This window comes from Thermobia domestica, chromosome 4, assembly GCF_964235325.1.
Source record: "Thermobia domestica chromosome 4, izTheDome1.hap1.1, whole genome shotgun sequence".
Lineage (NCBI taxonomy): Eukaryota > Metazoa > Arthropoda > Insecta > Zygentoma > Lepismatidae > Thermobia > Thermobia domestica.
In genome coordinates, this window is record NC_137457.1 from 249315691 (window position 1) to 249336687 (window position 20997).

The 20997-nt window shown below is 37.2% G+C and overlaps 1 protein-coding gene across 2 annotated transcripts in view; it reads right to left on the reverse strand.

Annotated features, from left to right (window-relative positions):
* 14-3-3zeta (tyrosine 3-monooxygenase/tryptophan 5-monooxygenase activation protein zeta) overlaps positions 1 to 20997 on the reverse strand; it is a 113496-nt gene that overhangs the window by 9307 nt on the left and 83192 nt on the right. The window contains exons 3-4 of one of the 2 annotated variants that reach the window (XM_081755696.1): positions 15941 to 16064; positions 444 to 607 (exon numbers count right to left, since the gene is read on the reverse strand). In XM_081755696.1, the coding sequence (XP_081611822.1) occupies positions 444 to 607; positions 15941 to 16064 (288 nt within the window). Of the gene's footprint in view, positions 1 to 443; positions 608 to 827; positions 992 to 15940; positions 16065 to 20997 lie in introns of both variants that reach the window. The other variant, XM_081755695.1, reaches the window with a different exon arrangement.

The following is a 20997-nucleotide window of genomic DNA, read 5'->3' on the forward strand; positions in this document are numbered from 1 at the left end:
TAATTTCAATCTACTACTTTCATTATAGGACGCTGGTTAATGAACTACTCCAATCCACCAGGCAATCCAACTGAAATCATGCAAATAAATGCAATCGAACAATCTCCAAGTTCTTCACGTAGTACAGCATTTTTTCCTTTATATATATGCCACCAGCATATGTACACAAAAAATTAGTATTCGTGTGCTATTACAGAAATGCCAATTTTCTCTGATCAAATACCTCTGATCGGCAGGGCAAATTGTCATAACACAGAAATTGAATTATGGGTCGAGGTAAAACACCCGAATTACCAATTTGGTTCATATAAATACAAACAACTCACCATGACAGGAAGTATCAACATGTTAGGAAACACGAACATGCTAGGCTGATTTGAGTCCAATACAAATTCATCAAGATGCGGTCAACAATGCACTACACCATTTGTATACTTCCCTACCTGCTTAGCTAGATGACAAGCCCTGGCAGGTGAGTTTATTATCTCGTAATAAAATACTGAGAAATTGAGAGCTAAACCCAGTCGGATTGGGTGTGTAGGCTGCATTTTCGATTTTGCAATATCAAAGGCTTCCTGGTACGCTTTCTGAGAATCCTCCACTACGCCTGAATAAAAAAAAGTAAAAGATGTTAAGTACTATCAAAGCTACTAGGACCATCACTGGTAACTATCTTTCATACACACATTTCTCCATGAATATGCCAAAGTGATTTTTTTCATCTGGATACTTTCCAGTAATTATGTTGTTCGGATAATTCATGAAGAAAATGTGTTTTCATCCGCAGCCACTATCACCACCACCTTTATAGGGAATACGGAACCAACCTGCTTCGCAAGTTGACAGGCTTTATCTGGCGAATTCAGGATTTCGTAATAGAAGACCGAAAAGTTGAGAGCAAGACCAAGCCTAATGGGGTGAGTGGGCTGCATTTTGGCCTTGCTAATTTCAAACGCATCCTGATAGGCCTTCTGTGAGTCGTCAACTACACCTGCAATTTAAAATTATCAAATTAGAAATACACTTAATATATACTTCAGTTAATGTACTAGGTATTCCCAACCATTTCAAACTAAGCCGTTACCCTGAAATGAAAGTTCCTACAGTCAAGCTCAAAAATTAAAACAGCAGTATTTCACTTATTTGATATGTACTATCATTTAAAAATTTGTCACAAAGGCAATAGTATGTTTATATTACAACGTAATAACAAAGATTTTTTTTTTTTTTTAAAAAAAGCTACGATTTTGCATACAAGGATTTTTGGGCAATAAGTACCTTCCTATTAAATTATTTGCACAAAAATATTTAAACTGTTCCTAATCTGCTTTGGATACCACATTGCAACTTTTTATTATTATTATTATTTTTTACGTGAAGATACAAGTTTGCTGTAAACGTGAAATATTTAAACCTAAACCTTCTCGCAGTGGACAAATATAAACTGTCTCATAATTCAGTTTCCAAAAAATGACAACAAAATATGCTTGAAGGGAAAAATAAAAATTACACGGCTTCCCTAGTGAACGATGAAGTACGCATTTATCATAGATAATTGAAACTTGCAGCGCCGGAAAGATCAGGGGAAAGATTCATTTGCCCTTCGTTAAAAAGCAGTTTAAATAAAATCAGGAATGGTATCAGGATTTACAATATGCAGTTCACTAATGACGTTTTCACCCCATTGCAAACAAGCTAATTATAAATGGCCTAAGGGTAATGTATACGATACTCTCGATATTTACTATTATATTAAAACGCGGATCACCCTGGCTTCAATCATTCGTTTTGCACTAAGGATCTTCCAGTCAATGTAGCATAGTTGAGAACGGACTACGCAATATGACCTCGGGTGGGATCCGAACCACTACTTAGTTACCAAAACATACTCTAAACAGAATCTGATCCTGCGAACATGTGTACAGAAGAAAATTAGTGCACCAACCACGATACTGGGAAATTATTAAATTCTCCATGTCTATTACACTGCTTTTCGCACGTAATTCAGCAAACTACAGCACGATCCAACAGAAGCATAATTATTACTGAAATTGACAAGTTTACGGTATTATGGCATCACCGCTCACAGCGGAATCTTAACCCGCTTTTCTTGAATGCTACACTACAATCAATACAACCTGCAGGATTCGCAGCACGCGCATCATAATTATAGCATGTAGGTCAACTATTAATTCCAAGATCAATTCTGTTAATTGCATAGTTACATTATTTCCGCATTTCTTACGTTCAAGCTGAATAATTTATCCAAAATCAGACTCTCTAATATTCACAACTGCTGCTATTGAAAGTGCTTTATTCAATACATCAATGTCCACTGTTTTAAATACTGGATTCTGACCGTAATTAATTCAAACTAAATGTAACGTAAGGGTGGTTTGTTACATCGTTCACTTATACCCTTTAAAGAGAGAGAAGCTAGATTTAAGCTATCTGGTTCAACTTACAATTTGACTTCTGAATACGAGGTGTAGAAGTTGAAACTGATCCACACTTTCAGGTTTAACGTCAGGAGTAAATTCAATGATGGGCAGCACTGAAGTTAATACCTTCTCGAAATTAAAAAAAAAATATTGGAAATTTTTCCTGCACATAATTCACTATTTGTGCATTTTTAACAAATGTTCTGTTTTTTGGTTTGTATGCATTTGTTGTGTAACCAAGAAATTTTCCTAATGGTACCTATCAAGAACTTGAGTAACTTCTCACTCCCTCTTTCCATCGACTTTCTCTACTAAAGGAGTTAATTGAGCAGAAAAAGTTATGGATAGCTTATTCTTTTTTATTTCAAATTCTAACCGAAAGAGAGTCAGTCAGTTCGTGTGGATACTGTAAACCATAGGCTGGGAGCAGACAGCCCAGCTACGATTAAATATTCATTAATTATATTATTATCGCAACCTCATTAAGATACAAATCAGCATATACATCTAGCAATTTTTCTTGAGTGCATATAGTATTACCAAGTGTACATATTTGATTAGAATGGTGAAATAAAAAACAAATTCCTTCGTGTTCCTGAATTGGACATTACCCTATGAACACAGTCCAATAAAACCAGTTTCTTCAAAATATCGTATAACATAATCAACATTAATTTTGTTACATTTATAGCTTGCAGAAACGACTGTGTTTCCACTTCTACATCTTTCACCAGTAATATTGGAACGAACTGACCACTTGAATATAGTAGTCAGTAATATACGAACAATTATCCTCGATCAACATATCTATTCAAATTGGTTAAATGCCTATTCAGCCACTTCTGAAGGTACTGACAATCATCGTACCACACTAAACCGAGATGCCAACTTTAACGTTGAAAACAGATGCCCTATTTAGAAACTGCTAACTTCTCGATGTGTCATGCCACCTTCTAACCGTGAACAATCCCTCTCGTACATGTCGCTAACGTGCAGGCAATTTGCTGATTTGAAACTACTGTGACAAATTTATTTGCGCCTTAAAATTGTAGTTTCAATTTAATATTTTTCACAGGATAGTGATGCTAACCATAAGCGTGTTTTTTTGCGAAAGGGGGGGGGGAAATGCCGTGACCATAAATTTATGCATGAATATTTGTTTAACCGCATGTTGGTGGGTCGACTCAAAAATACGAATGTTAAACAATTAGGACTTACTACTTTAACCTAAAGCAGACTTATTACTGACAGTATTCATACTATATGGTAAAATATATCCAACGGGGATTACAGTGGACTGCAAATTTGGTGGATAAACTGATAGCATTTTAACGTATTTTGTAATACACAAAACGATAAACCTGGACGTGCTTAACTACTACACCCTGTCCGTGAATCGGAACACGCATTTTTATATTACAAAATAATTTATTTCTCCACTGACATTGAAGTAACAACATGTTTTAAATATATACCGGATGCTCAAGAGTAGGAACTATATACTTTCTAAATATTCAAAAGCCGTGCAGGAAGATTTTTCCATTCAAATTCATGATCTTCATTCACTAAGTGCATAAAGGATTTTAAATTGTACTGAATAACAAATATAATTAACACTTTTAAAAAATGGAGTGGTAACTGCAATTGACTATTAAACGACCGCTCTCGGACCTCATAGGCCAGAAATCTGAGTGTACAACAATTATGCTAGAATTGCCACGCACAAATTTCTGAATCGACGAAAAGGTCTGCATGTAGTTATCTGGTTAACTGTCAGTTTCCAGTATAGTATAATTTCGATTCTTCACAGTCTTTAAACTGTTCATTAAACGTTAAAAAAACTTGAGGGGGTGTATTGAAGACAAATTCAGCCGTAGCACTGGAGATAATGAAGGGCTACGCCTCGCCAGTTTGCAGTTATGTTTGATATACTGATTCACAGTATAGCAACATTACTTCTTGCTTCTAAACTTCTCCAACTCTTTAAAGACCACGACATCACAATGATCTATTTATCCATTTTAGACTACAGGGTGTCTACGAAAATTCCAAAATGAAATTTCGTGAATTAATTAAAAAAAAATCGAAAACTAATAACTGTTTTCTCACGTCACTTTCAATATATTCACTGTATATACTCTGTTTTGTTTCGTAACTAACCAACAGCAAACTCTCAAATTCACTAATCTTAAAATTACATATCTAAATACATATTAACTGACAAATTCTTAGCAATTCTTCAAAAATGTCACACTGCTCGTAAACAGTTGCACTTACGGATTTTTCTCTCTCTCAAGTTAGCTAATATTGTTTCACCCTTTTTTTTTTTTTTTTTTTTTTTTTTTTTTTTTTTTTTTTTTTTAGCTATTTCGATCTTCTGAAGTGCAACTTCCTCTTCGATCTGTTGTAACAATCTCCTTTCCTTCAACTTTCAGATATTTTGCTTCCATCTTAAGTTTTTTTTTTTTTTCTTTCGTATTCCCCATTGAATTTTTCATACACGCGATAGAAGCGTGCTTTGCTTGCGATTTGGCAGCGCCTAAAGCCGACCATAAGACATTTTTATAGGTGAATTTTGACGTTTTATGTAACAAAATTTTCCATTCTCTACTTATATTTGTACAAATAATAAAAAAATCGTGAGCCAAAACAAATTTCTTGACTTTCATTATAGTTTTTCTGTTTTCGTGACCGATAGACACCCTGGACTAAATTAGGGGAGTCAACTGGGGAAGGCAGAGGACAACTGCCCTCCTGAGTGAGATGTATACAAATTTTAAACCCTAGAATAATAATACACTAATGAAAAACGTGAAACTATGGATGTCCTAGTCTTGCAATCTTTCCCTTCCCCAGCAGAACCACATGACTACCGGTACTGGGCTAAATCTATCCATTTTCATGTGCTGTTTAGTAAAACTTTGGTTCAGGTATTTGTCTAATTTTACAACCGAAATTGCCTATTTCTAGCCATGTTTTTAGCAATGGTTATTTTTTAAATAAAAAATCAAATATGATCTGCAATAAAGGGTAACCTACTATTTTTCTAGTCCTGCTTGAGTAGCATATCTACCACCATAATATGACCTTACGTATCATTCCGCCTACAAGTTTCATGGCAACTAACGAAAACTGTAGGGAAATCGATAGAGCCATGAAGCTTGTCATAAGTACAGATATCGATTTTTTTTTTTAAACCCAAAATCTTCGCAGACCCGAAATACGCAAGGAAAAGTGTTCTGGTCCATGTTAAATCTAAATTCTCAATGTAGGCTATAACTGTATCCACTTATGCTCCCTCTTAATTGCAACCTTTAGAAACAACTATAAAAAGAATTCAAGAACTTAATAGTATCTCGTCACTGAAAGAGCAAAACAGTTATAAATAATATAATGCTCAAACTGTCTGATTTGGGATCAGGAAAAAAAAAATATTACAGTAGGTTCTACGTGAGTACACTGAAGTTGGGAAATTATTTGCCTATTCTGCTAAATTGTTAACTAGAATTTTAAGGAAATTCAGCCATTTTCAGCCTGAGCGTCAATCTTTAGATACTTTCTGAAGGTGTCTGTTGGGAGCAATGCTAACAGTAAACTCCGATTGTTTGGAACCTCGTAGAAAATCGAACTCAGAAGCTCGTTATCGAACTCGGAAGCTCGTTCGCTAACTAGCCAAAATGCACTAATATTCATCTATGTAACTCCACCCGCTTTCAGCATTCTACCGCCGAACATACTCTTGTTCAACTTCCTGAGTACAGACAGACTGAATTGTATTCCGTCCTAAAAGAATTTATCTTTTTTAGTTTCAAAACTAACATTCAAATCGCCACACCGTGGTATATGGCCTTCACAGCTATTTACCTTTCGTCACAATGCCTACAACATGTTCACCGGATGTTCACCGTAAGTGGAACTACAGAAGCTGGCTGGAGAGTGGCATGAATTTTCAAATACTATGAATCATCGAAGGCCACTCCTCACTGTAACGTTTCTTTTACATCTAAACGCACCGCATACTTGTTCATAGCACAACAATTATGCAAACCGTACTATACTACCTCTTCATCAAAGGTAAAATATATACATTACGTATTAACTATAGGCAGTTACAAAGCGAACTTATTTTACTTGTTAAGTTCTCCTGACACCGCAATGATCACGTGATTCCACCCACGTGAAACGTCAAGTGAGTCACCTTTATGACGTCAGAAGATAAAAGATTCCGCAGTTCTTGCAACTCATCAGGACGATGATTCAGTACACAATGCAGTAGTCTTGCAACGTTTTCCACAGTATACGAGCAATGTTATTTCGCGAAAGCAATGTCGAGACGATAATGGAAATATGCGGTCTTCCGTTTCCACATAGTTATCAGTATATAACGTAAGAAAACTAACTTTACAGTTACTTTTGTTTTCCATATTTGTAGAGAAAGTTTCGTAATTTACATCGCCCTTCCTCCTGCATGAAGATGCAATAAACCATTTTCGCTGTTATAAAGAATAAAATATTTCGTGTTTTGTAATACATGTAAGGTAGAGATCCTGAAATAGAAGTATTTGCTTTTAAGATTTTTCTCTACACGGACAACTTCTTAAATACATCAAACTATTTACCAGAAATTTTTCCTTTGGATCGCACCAAATCATATCAATCAGACGGTTTAACTGATGCGATTCCACGCTATGCGAATTTGTTGAGTTGATTTTGAGTTTAAACTACTTTCCGCAGCAAGGCTATGTGAGACGGGACCTAATGATTGTGGAATCCAAACATGAGCTCTGACCGGGAATCGAACTCGGGTCTTCAACGCCAAAGACGCGGACAGCCATGCGAATTTGTGTGGACGTAATCATGTTCCTGGGCTTTCTCGGCGTTCTCCAGTTTCCTCATCTATTCTTATTTCAATCATTCACTTCCATTAATCTTCCATCTTCTTCAGCCTAAGGGGCATTGCCGTGAAACGTTACGTATTAAATGTAATTTCAATTTTTTATTACCCCTGTTTTATATTCTCCCTCCTATGATCTACCCGAAGACCTCCTTCCCAAAAGATGGAACTCTATCGAGTCCCATTTTATCATTAACATCCACTGCCTCATCCTTAAAGGGAACCGAAATAATCTTATAACTTTGCTGTATAAATGCAACGGATTTGCCTCACGGAGCGTTGACCTATGTATATCAGAGAAACATACTCAACCGCCAACCAATCTGGTTGGTCATACCTGTTCCCTGAAACTTATCTGAATGTTATCGCCAGACCAGAACAGGGGGGCGCGGTGGCTCAGCGGTAGAGCGTTCACCTCCGGTGCTTAGAGTCCCGGTTCGATCCCAGCTCGCGCCGTGTGGACTGTGGTGGACAAATACCGTGCTCGTGGGTTTTCTCGGGGTTCTCCCGTTTCCTATCCCATTTCACTCATTTCTCATTATCACCGTCTCCTTTAGCCCAACCGGCATAACCGTGGGACGTTAAAGATTTCACTTCATTTTTTTTTCAGACCAGAACAGTTATCGACTCGCATGTCATAATGCTATATGCAATCGATGTTTACCGCCGATCTTGGGTGTTGAATGTTATCAGTAGGTGGTGGAAATAGTCATCTTTTTTCTGATATCATGGACAACGCCGATCAAGTAAACGCACTCCGCTCTGAAAAAAAAAAAGTGCACTTTTGTGCATATTTTGCTAATTTTCTACTTTTTAAGTATTTCTTCTTTATTTTTCTAAGTTTCGGTAATTTTTTCATCACTTCTCGTACGCTCCGCTAATTTTTCATTATTCTTTGGCACTACTTCAGTTTTGGTCCCGACTTGGCACCAAGGAAAATCAATTTTCTTATACAGTGGCTCACAAAATTGATCGACACCCTACTAATTTCTAAAAATGAACGCGTAAATTAATTATTTGTCATAAAGTCTACATGATTGCAGTTACTGAGTCGGAACTGATGTTTATGAGACCCATTTGTATGAGTATCGCACCTTCTTGTCCTCCGTGTCTACAGTTATTGGTGAATTCTCCAGATCCATGTACAAAAGACAGTCACAAAATTGATCGTACACTTTACATTTAGCTCGTGCTGAAGGGGAAGGGGTGGAAACAAACAAAGCTGAAAGAGTGGGTCACTGTACTAGTAGGTTATCCACGTCCTTCTACACATTTGAGGTGAGTGCAACACGAAGAAAGTGCAGTACAATGGCACCAAAAAGTGAAACTACACATTCTAAACGTAAATTAATTATTAAACTAGCCATGGAGGGCAAATCTTTAAGAACTATAGCAAAAGTAACGGGAAGAACACATTCAACCATCCAGGCAGTTGTCAACAGATTCAAGTACGAGGGCAGGATAAGAAAGTTGGTTGAGGAAGAAAATCCATATTGAGTGAAAGAGACGAACGAAGAATCATTTTAAAAATAAAAAGATTCCTCGTAAAGGTGTACCCAAACTGACAACAGAAGTGGTAACATCCATTGGGAGACTCCTTTCCATCGATACAGTGAGAAGAACTTTAAGAAAAGCTGGATTCAATGGCCGAGTTGCTAGGAAGAAGCCCTATATTAACAAGACGAATCAACGCAAAAAGCTTCAATTTGCTCTGGAACATAAGCAATGCTCCGAAGACTTTTGGAATAGCGTAATATTTAGTGATGAGAGCAAATTTAACCTATATGGATCCGATGGACTCAAAATTATTTGACGAAACCTAATACAGAATTTAAGAAGGAATACACTAGACCAAAAGTAAAACATGGAGGAGGATCAGTCATGGTTTGGTGCTGCATGGCAGCTTCTGGCGTAGGAAATCTACACTTTATTGAGGGAACAATGAATAAATTTGCATATCTCAACATATTGAAGACGAACTTGAAATCTAGTGTAGAAAACTTAGGACTTGGACAGTTCTACAGATTTCAGCAGGACCACGACCCCAAGCATACCGCTCATATTGTGCGCTCATGGCTATTGTACAACACACCAAAGACTCTTGCAACCCCTCCTCAATCACCAGATCTCAATCTCATAGAAAATCTATAGTGGGAATTACAGAAGAATGTGCAGCAGCGCCAACCGAATAACCTGACAGAAGTGAAGACGTTCCTGAAAGAAGAGTGGCTCAAGATTGCACTTAGTATTACAAAGAAGTTGTTACAATCAATGCCAAACAGACTAACCGAGGTAATAAGAAGAAACGGGCTCGCAGCTCGCTACTGAACGTTCCAAATTTGTACGTAAATGGACAAGGTGTACGAATAATTTTGTGACTCTTAATTTTGTGTATGAAAGTGTTTTGTTTCTACGTTCAAGGTCTGATTTTGTGTAAAGGAATGAAATAAATATATTTTGTTTATAAGATCCCTTCACATAATATATTTCAGTTTCTTGTAATATAAACTATGTAAAAGAGGTTATTTCTATTCATTTGTCTCAAAGCGCCAAGAGTACGATCAATTTTGTGAGCCACTGTAGGAAGACAATTCACATGAGGAAGATAATCTGAACTACAGGTAATAGTCTATTCCTATGTTGTTAAGCGAACAGTACCAGGCGTCTGTGTGGCTGAAACTCTCATATAAGATCAGATCAGATCAGATAAATTGATGTCGGAAATAAAACAATTGTAAGGAGTCGGGAAGCTGAACTACGGATTTCACTACTCAACAGAACGCGAGGGTGTGTTCCAATAGTAAACTACTATCTATGAAATTCTGAGTGTCGTCTCTCACGCTATACAATTTTCTAAGGTACAGTGCTGTCGAACTGCCACCAAGTATCGTTTTGTTAGTTGCTTCTTTTAGAAATATCGAAATTTTGGTTATTTTTCTTCTTAAAACAATATGAAATATTTATTCTCGAATTTCTAGTGATTTAGCGATCTGGTTTATCTCAATGACATGTGGTTCCATACTATTCAACTTAAAGCATTACACACATTATTCGAGAATACGTACTTTAATAGTACTGATTAAATGGTTCAGTGAAATTGGGAAAGGGGGCGAGGTTGAAGAAACTACTACTTCCTTCTCAAGCATGATTAATGAATCATGATCGTTAATATGGCAATGTGATGAGCAGATTCAATACTTAATTACAATGACGCCGCACATAAACTATACGACACTACAAAGTATCAATATATTGATTACTGATGAGAGATCGTGATAAACCCTTCTGTGGAAATACATTTGAAACACTTGAAAAAACCTTGATCCAACTCTTCTTACTATTCTGCCAAAATTATCAATAACCTTTAACAAAACCATCAATATGAGATATGCAAAGGCTCGAACAAAAAAAAAAAAAAAAAAAAAAAATCTTTGAAAAAACCTAGTTTTTCTGCTTCGCTTTTTTGCTTGGGATTTTTTTTTTTTTAATTTGCTTTAAATTTATAAAGCAGACAGTTTCGCTTCTCTACAGCACAAAAAATCATTTAATTAGTGGTCGATGTAGGTAATAATATAAAACCTAAAAAAACCATTAATTTCGGAAAGATTTTTTTTTTAATTAACATATTTACATTGTGAATTCCTAAGGATTAACCAATAGATGTAATATTTTTTTAACTTCTTATACACAAAAGTAAGTACTTTTATTTTAAAAAATGATACACAAATAACTAGCAAAATTGTATGTAGTATTTTTACTTCAAAATATCACACGCCCTCTTTTTGAAACAAAATAAAATAAAACATGAGAGAAATACATTTATATTATAATCTTAAAGGCTGCACATCAAGAGCTTGGTTTCGGGTGGTTCTGCACATCCTTGAAACTTTTAAGTTTTAACTTTCATATACATTGTATGGATATTTCGAACAAATTTTTCGTTCATTGATCACATAGGTAAGAATCTATTACCACCTATCAGGTGCTTCGGATCTGCAAAATTGGGAAAATTCCGAATTCTATAATGCACTGACTCTTCCTTAAGCTTGTTTAGAATCGGACAAGTACCGAATTTTCTGTTCATGGATCATATGTTCATGGATACAGACCGTTTATCTGTTCGTGTGATTTCCTAGACTTATAACCACCATCACGGTTTATCCAGTCCTGAAGGTTTCTGAATTTTTAACGACAGGAATTCAACTTTTTTGATGGTGATCAGAAAAATGGAAACACCTGTAGTTGGCAATACGTCACATGTATGGGTTGGTAGTGGTGTCGTGGCACCCGCTGCGCCGGATCGCTGGTGGTGGTGTGTTGGGTCGGTCTCCATACTACGTCAGGCGCAGTGGAACAGCAGTGTCCAGTGGCTGCAGCAGACGGAGGTTGTGTAAAATGGGAGACCTCTCAGATTTTCAAAGAGGGCAAATTGTTGGTGCGCGGTTAAGTGGAGTGAGTGTGACGGCAGTGGCTACTGTGTTCGATGCGTCGCGTGAGACAGTGTCGAAGGTGATGACGGCCTACACAACGGGAAAACCACATCGGGGAAGCGGAACAGTGGGCGGAAGAAAATCATGAGTGACAGGTCACGCCGGGTATTAAAGCGCACTGTCACGCAGAACCGTCGTGCCACTGCGGAGCAAGTGACGGAGGAACTCAATCAGCACCTCCCCCACCCTGTTTCGACAATCACAGTCCGCCGCGAAGTACATAACATGAACTTACGGGGTCGTGTTGCACGGGCCAAACCGCTCATCAGGGACCATAACGCTTTCCCACGCCGCAAATGGTGCCGCGACCATGCAACTTGGACCGTTGAGGACTGGAAACGTGTGATATGGTCGGATGAGTCATCCTTCACCCTATTCCCAACCACGGACCGTGTTTGTGTGTGGAGAACGCCCAAAGAAGCTTATGATCTGCATTGTCTCCGCCCAACTGTGAAACATGGCGGCGGCTCGGTGATGCTGTGGGCCGCCATATCATGGTTTTCATTGGGTCCTGTGGTCACACTTAGCGGACGAATCACTGCCAAACGATTATGTCGCAATTTTAGGAGACCACTTGCATCCTATGGTCCGGATGTTGTTCCCGGACAATGACGCCATTTTCCAGGATGATAATGTACCCATTCACACAGCTGGCGTTGTTGCATCGTAGTTTGAGGAACATCGGGATGAAGTTCAACACCTCCCCTGGCCCGCCCAATCCCCAGATCTCAACATAATTGAACATCTGTGGTCCGTCTTGCAAACACGACTCCGGCGACGATTTCCACCTCCATCCTCTCACAGAACTGGCCGATGCCCTGCACGAGGAATGGTGTAAAATTCCACTGCTACCATTCACGACCTCTATGCCTCCATCCCACGTCGCATCAAGGTTGTTCTGAAGGCCCGACACCATATTAATCTGGTAAGTTGCAATTTCGTTCAGGTGTTTCCATTTCTCTGATCACCATCTGTGTATATATATATATATATATATATATATATATAACTATGGAATACATTATAGAAGAGTGGAAAGAATCACTGTTTCAATTCACAAGGCGACAAAACTTATTATAATAATTAGCGAGGCATTTCTCTTAACATTATATTAACAAGACTGATTCCATACGCAGATGAAATTAGTGGAGATTATCAGTGTGGACTTAGGGAAATCGATCAACTATCGACCAGATATTTTCTATTCGATAAATACTCGAAAACAAATGGGAATATATTACCCAGTACACCAGCTGTTTATTGATTTTAAAAAGGCTTACGACTCGGATAGGAGGGAAGTATTGTACAATTCTTACAGAATTCGGAATACCGAAAAAGCTAGTTAGATTAATTAAAATGTGTTTAAATGAAATGAAATCTGAGTTTTACGTCCCACGGTTATGCCGGTTAGGCTAAAGGAGACTGTGATGATGAGTAATGAATGAATTGTTTGAATGAAGAAAGTGAGAGGAACGGGAGAACCCCGAGAAAACCTACGCACACGGTGTTTGTCCACCACAAAGTTCACTTGGCGAGGCTGGGATCGAACCCGGGACACCAAGCACCAGAGGTGAACGCTCTACCACTGAGCCACTGCGGCCCCTGTGTTTAAATGAATCCCAGAATAAAGTCCGAGTAGAAAAATTCTTGTCCATGAGCTTCAACGTCGAGAATGATCTGAAACATGGAGATGCGTTATCGCCATTATTATTCAGCATTGTTCCAGAGTACACTATAAGGAAAATTAAAGATAGCAACCAGGCCCTAGAGCTGAATGGTATTCACCAGGTTATGGCGTATGCTGATGATGTAAATTTAATAGGGGATGATAGAACGAAAGAAAAAAATGCATAGGCCTTACTAAACGCTTGCAGCGACATTGGTTTAGAAGTAAATGCAGAGAAAACTAAATACATGGAAGTTCACCGGGATCGTAATACGGCAAATTGTGGATGCGTTAAAATATCAAATAATACTTTCGACAATGTGGATACTTTCAAATATCTAGGATCAATATTACCAGACCAAAATCATATCCACAAAGAAATTAAATATAGACTGAAATCAGGAAATTCGTGTTGTTATTCAGTTCAAAATATTTTGTCTGAATTCTGTCGCGGAATTTAAGTTTAAAAAATATAAAATTATAATCATGCCTGTTCTGTATGGTTGTGAAACATGGTCGCTTGCGATGACGGTGTCTACTGATACTGGAATTTAATTTTGGTACTGGAAATACTGGAATTTTGATCCACATACTGTAAAAATCATGGAACTGGTAATTTGTAAACAATACTTTTTTGTAATTTTTTAAAATACTGTAGTCTTACAAATAATTTTGTATCCATTGACATTGTAATTTTTTCCAAAGCAAAAGTTGTGTACTTTTTGTAATTAGACATTTAAAGCAATGGGTGGAGTGGAGGGCTGTGAGGGTTGTTAGGGGGGCCTTTAAAAATGTTAAAAAATCATTGTATTTAACAAAAAAATTAAGGTTAACTAAATTTATTAAAAGTATTCTTTTGATGGTAAAACAATTACAAACCTGAAATCATCAAGAGAGTGATTATTCCTGAAGAATTTAAAAAAGATCATTGTATTAGGTAAGGAATTTTGCTGATAGTTATGTTGAATATACTGAAATATACTAGAATTTTGAAAATGAAACTCAGTAGATACCCTGGATGAAGGAAGAACGCAGACTGGAAGTATTTGAAAATAAAATCTTGAGACGAATATTCGGACACAAGAGGAACGGGAATAGGGGAAACTCATAACGAAGAACTGCGTGATTTATACGGCTTACTAAACATCGTTACGATCATGAAGTCTAGGAAGCTCAGGTGGGCAGATCATGCAGCCAGAATGGAAGAAGGTAGGAACGCTTTCAAAGTTTTAACTGGAAATCCAGTCGGAAAACGTCCATTAGGAAAAAATAGAGACAGATGGGAGGACAATATTAGGATGGATCTCGAAGAAATAGGAATACAAAGTAAAAGCTGGATCCAGCTGGCTAAGGATAGAAGTCAGTAGAGAGCTTTTGTGAACGCGGCATTGAACCTTCGGATTCCATAAGCGCGCGCGCGCGCGAGAGAGAGAGAGAGAGAGAGAGAGAGAGAGAGAGAGAGAGAGAGAGAGAGAGAGAGAGAGAATATATTTAAGTTAAGCACAACTGCACAACAACCATGAGTGAGTGGTTAGTTTTTGCACTTCTATCGGGAAGTCCGGGATTCAACCCCGAATTCGAGCATTTTGAAAGTTTTTCTTAATTTCATCTGTGAATCCTGGCCGACTTCCTTTATCGTTTTTAAATCATTGTTATTACTAATTACCAGCAGTGACGGATTTGCGAAGGGGGTTAGGGTGGGGATGTCTTACAGATTGAAGCCTGTACCTCGAAATTACGGAATTTCTACAACAATCGAAATATTTGTTATGCCTTTACTCATAAACTTCAAGCTCTCTTAAAATAAAAATCAGGTATTTTTAGGATAACTAAACATTAATATGGAAAAACCCTCCCAAAATACTTTTCTGAATCCGCTACTGATTATTTCTATCCGGAAGATTATGGCTAAATCATTGCACAGCTACAGTATAACAAAAATGTGGAAGTATGCTCTGACAGATATACTGGCAAACGTACGCTCTGACGGATATATTGAAAAACAGAAGTTTAACTTATGTGCTAGAAACTAGAGTAGGCCTACTAATCTCTAGGAAATTAAACACGGATGACTAAAAAGAAATAATGTAGAGAAGAAAAAATGTCGATAACTCAGAAGTTAAAATACAATTAAATATCCTCTACAATTGCCCTCTAATACTACGTACTGTATGTTTAATTCATAAAGCGTGTGTTCCATCCATCATGATTGTGAATTTCAGAGCGAAATATGGTATATAGGTCATGCAATCTTATTTAACTTTAGAGTATACTATAAGAAAGCTATTCAAATAGAAAAATCATGAAAATGAAAAAAGCCAAAATTTCCAAAATTCTCGTTTTTTCCCCCAAAAAAGCCGGCTTTTTATGTGCAAAAAACCATCGATTCAAAAAAGCCGGCTTTTTTGCATCTCTAATCAATATATAGATATATATGTACAGTACTTACTATTTCTGTTTTCTCCTGTGGCGACTTCTGCGAGATACCTGTAGTAATCACCCTTCATCTTCAAATAAAATACTTTAGATTCTGCATTGCTGGCTTTGGGAATCAAATACTTGTCTAAAAGACCCTGAAAAATGAGAAAAAAGTTATCTTAATACGTTAAACAAATTTAACTTGTCAGTACAAAGTAAGTTTCAAATCTATAGGAAGCTATCGTTTAATAGTGTAGTGTTTCTGAGAACGATAACACGAAAAGAGTATACTGCAGATGAATGATGTCTTTGGAATGTCCTGGTAATTCCCTTGCCCTTTCCCAACAAACATTCGTAAATCGTTTCTATCATGAATGATACAGGTGTTTGCTTCCACATTCTTATGTATTGCTTGTTCAGTATGATAAGTCGAATCTTCACAATCTCTTTGGAAAAAAAAAAAAAAAAAAAAAAAAACTTTGTCGTGAACACGATTTGAACCTACGTACGATAGCTGTAGTATTCATAAGCCATTACGTTACCCTTACACTACCATGCCACGTGAAATTACCAGGGCTGATATGTCTAAAACAAAAGGTTTAAAACGTGTTTTAAACGAGGGCTGTTTTATTCAGTTTGTTTTAAACGTTTTAAACAAATTTTTTAAACTTTTTTTTTATGGTATTTGGACATGTTTAAAACAACTAAAGTATCAGATTGAAGAAGCTAATTTAATTTTCTAACAAACAATCCATCCTCCACAGGATTTGTGCATGAAGTAAATTACAAGCAGAGTTATATTCTTATTATAACAACAATTACTGAACGAAATTCTGTACATCAATGTGCGTAGAACTAAACCAACAGAAATTCAAGTGAAGTATTTGAACATTTCTTTATTTCAAAGAATACCTGAGGTTAAACACACTATACACTATTCTAAGATCCAAATTCACAAATTCAAAACTTGAGTATTTTTTGGGCACTATCATTTCCATAACAATGAACAGTTCTCACATCATAAGCTAGAAGAAATACTCTGACAAATGCAATACAACTCATAGAAAGGAGCAGTGACTAGCCTACAAGGAGCAAATGACATTTTTTAACTAAACAAATTTCAAGATACATCTCTATCTGGATAGCAACATGGATAGCTAACAATGATCAGTGTCTACGGCATAACACAATTAACCTTTAGACGCCCGCCAGGGATTTTAACAAAATGGTAACTAACGTTCGGAGCTCTGGTGACCCTCCTAATTGTCACAGAATCATGATGTATACACAGCTGGAAAGCTTATAGACCACAGATTCCAACGAGGTAACATTCGTGAAATTCCCGCCGTATTTGTAGAAACGAACAGACATAAAAATCATTAAAAAATATGAAAATATTGACTTTGCGGGGCCCTGGCAACTCTTGCAGTCACCTGCGCTGACAAAATGCTAATGTGTAGGCCACATACTTGTGACAATAATATAAGAAATAGTAGCCATTGCTGCCATTGCGTAATGAATTAGTTTTATGTATGAAGTATTAAAAAATGCGCAGAAAAACATTCACTGAATTAGACTTCTCTCCCCTCCCCCACGACAGTACCACGTCCACATGAAAATCATTTTTGCTGCACACTCGTGTATACGAACAAGAATTATGCTTCTAGACCACTTCAGTAAAATATATCTTGCCTTATATGAAACCGTTCTGAAACTAAATGTAAATTAGCCAAATTTGACCCCCCTTCCTCTATAAACACAAGTACATATACAGGTTACTATCATGTAGGGGACTACTTCATAGCTTCACATACTAATTTCTGTGCATGTACAATCCGCGGCAAAAAACCTGCAATATGAGGATGTAAGTTTATTGTGAAACTACACCTAACAGCACAGGGAATGAACATAACGTCTAAGTGGAACTAATCACGCCAGGATAAACCTCGGCCTCCTCCCGTGCACTTATTTTGGAGCAAAAGACTTCGTCATTTCACAAACTTATATGCTCATGTTGCAGGTTTTTCGCCGCAGATTGTACCACAAAAGGGGGAGGGATGGCCTCCAAAATCTGATGAAAAATTAAAAAACGAACTTAATCCTCCCTCTCTCAGCCGTACATAAATACCCCCTATATACATAAAATGTAGGGACAGGCACGAGCGAGTTTTCATTGAAAGTCGACTCGACACGAAACCGACATCATTGAGCTCGACTCGAAAAATTTCCTCCAATTCGACTCGAGGTTCGAGTCGAGTTGAGCCGAGCCAAATGCTGTGTGTAGTTTCAAGTACTTTCTTCAAGTATTCTACATAGACAATATATTATTATCAATGATACTTACTATAACTTATTATTATTATTACTATTATTATTATTAAACGTGTATAAGCACGAATGATAGACGGTTTGTATCTGAATACTAAAAACTAGTTGACTGCTGACCTCGGAAAAGGTGAAGTCAAGGAGGCAAGGACATCGTTCACCAGGTTCTGGATTTCAGTTAGGGAGGAGCAAGTATCCAGGCTCGAACCAAAAATCGTTAAAAGTTAGTCTGAGTCGGCCAAACATGTTCAAACCTGCTTGGCTCGGGTTCTCAATGGCTCTAGCGGCTCGGCTCATAGTTCATTCACTATCGAACCGAGCCAAGAGCCCACCCAACCGAGCCGATGGCTCACCTTAGCCGAGTCGGTGCCTCATCAACCGAGCCGGCTCGAGCTGCTCCTCAGTTGAACCGAACTGAGCCAGTTAACATCACTACCTGGGTTGCGCTTTTGCTTCGGCTCAAAAGTTAGATCGTGCAGTTCTCAGTCTTTGTGGTAAGGACTACAGTATATACCGGTGTTTATATTGGTGCTCACATTTGAGGCTGTCTCGTTATAGAAATCCATAGTCTTGTTAATCGAGACGAGACGAGATGCGAGCAGTGTCCCATCTTCTGAGCAACATTAAAAATGTTCCATATTACTGCTTACATTTCTTATAACTTTCGCTTTCCAGTCTAATCAGGCCATGATTTCAAAACGAGTTAAAACGAGCGAGCCGTTTATCAAACCCGACTCGACTCGAGAAAATTACCTTTGATTCGACTCGAATTTGCTTCGAATTTCAAGTCGATCGTGCCCATCCCTAATAAAATGCATACTAGCGGAAGACTTCATTCTTCAGGAATACTTTGGTACCAAATCATCTTTCTAGCTTAATTAGGGGCTGAGCTATTGATGTTTGTTGTAAAAATAAATTTAATTTACGTCAAAAAACAAACTCCAAAAATTTGCCAACTTTGCCCCCTCCCTGCTCCCACATATAAGCAAGAAGGACAAATACACGATATTACAACGTAGTGGCCTACTTCATTGCTTCACGTACCAATATTTATGAATCTATCCCACAAAAGGGGAAATGGCTCCCAAAAAACCTTTAAAACGAAACAAAAGAACACGATATTGACCCTCCTTCCGTCGCCACGTGGCACTCCCATATAGATAAAATGCACATCAGCGGAAAGCTGCATCCTTCAGGAATAAATTGGTTCCAAAACCATCTTCCAGCCTTAATTAGGGACTGAGCCATTGAGATTTAAAGCCCTGATACAGCAGTTGCGTCAATGGGTGTTTAAAGATTAAGAATGCAGACGACCAGTAGAACTTAACACAAAGAAACTACATATTCAATGAACAGAAATCGGGAAAATCCTGATTTCTTTCTCCGGAATTGAACATTTGGACGGATCAAGATTAGGGAAGTTCCGGAAATTTCATCTAACGGTTGAATATAAATGGCAAGCAATACCTGTGAGCGTGTAAAAATGGAATATATATGCCTATTTAGATTATTGTTTTAAACAAAATAAACATTTTAAACTTGTTTTTTTTTTGTTTAAAACGTTCTTCTTTTTTTTTTTAACTTTTCTCAACCCTGGAAATTACGAGCAAATATTACTTTAGCCCTGATCTTTGGAACGAACCAAAGTGCAGAACGAAATTCATTTATTGGACGGCCTAGAGAAAAATTAGTGCCCACTAATCAAGGAAAAACATACAATCGATGAAAAAATAGAGAAATAATACTTACTTTGCAGTAATTTCGTCGTTCAAACTCAAAAGTACGCCAATAATAAATGTTCACATTCACATAGTTTTCTATTATTATTATTATTATTATTATTATTATTATTATTATTATTATTAGCAGCATCAATTACCCGCTTCATTGGGTTAAATTGAGAAAAATTTGTAATATATTCCGTTACTCAGTCACTGTTTAGTATTACTAAAGCACTCTTTGAAATCGGTCATTTTCGATGAGTTTTATATATTCCCTCCCCTCCCTATGTTGTGGGGCACGGCATCTGCAGTGTCATTGTTCATCTCAGCGAGCAAGAAAACTATGAATTTGACACTGATACTGGTTATTTCGATCATTATTGTCTCCCCTCTTCCAAGTTGAGGGGCTGTATTTGAATTTAAATAGTATCAGATGTGTGTGTGTTAATCTCAGAGACTACAAAAATTATAGATTCGCCACTAATACCGGTCATTTTTCGTTCTTTTTTAAGTGTCGCTTCTCTTAAGTTACACCATCAAAGTGATATGACAAAACATCTCCGGTTCGAACTTCATCTAGGTTGAAAATTGGTTTGGTGGTTCAAGAGTCATTAAGTTTTATATTATTTATATTTATTTATCTATCTATCTATCTATCTATCTATCTAATATATATATATATTAGGGATGGGCAAAACCGGTTCTATAAAAACCGAAACCCGAAAAACCGACATTTCGGTTTTCTCCAAAACCGGTCCGGTTTTCACCGAAACTGGTTTCGGTGAAAACTTTTCGAAAACACGTAAGACTATTTCTGTGGAAATGGATTCGGTTTCCGGAGAACGAAACTCCATTCTGGTTAGAAATAGAACAAATTTTGAAAAAAAAAAAACTGAATCGGTTTTGAAGAAAACCGAAACCGTATTAGGTGAAAAACAGAACCGGTTTCGGAGAAAATGATAACCGGTTTTGAAAACCGAAAGTGAAATGATAAAAATCATCTCAGTTCAAGTTCTCCCATGAAAGTGAAATGATAAAAATC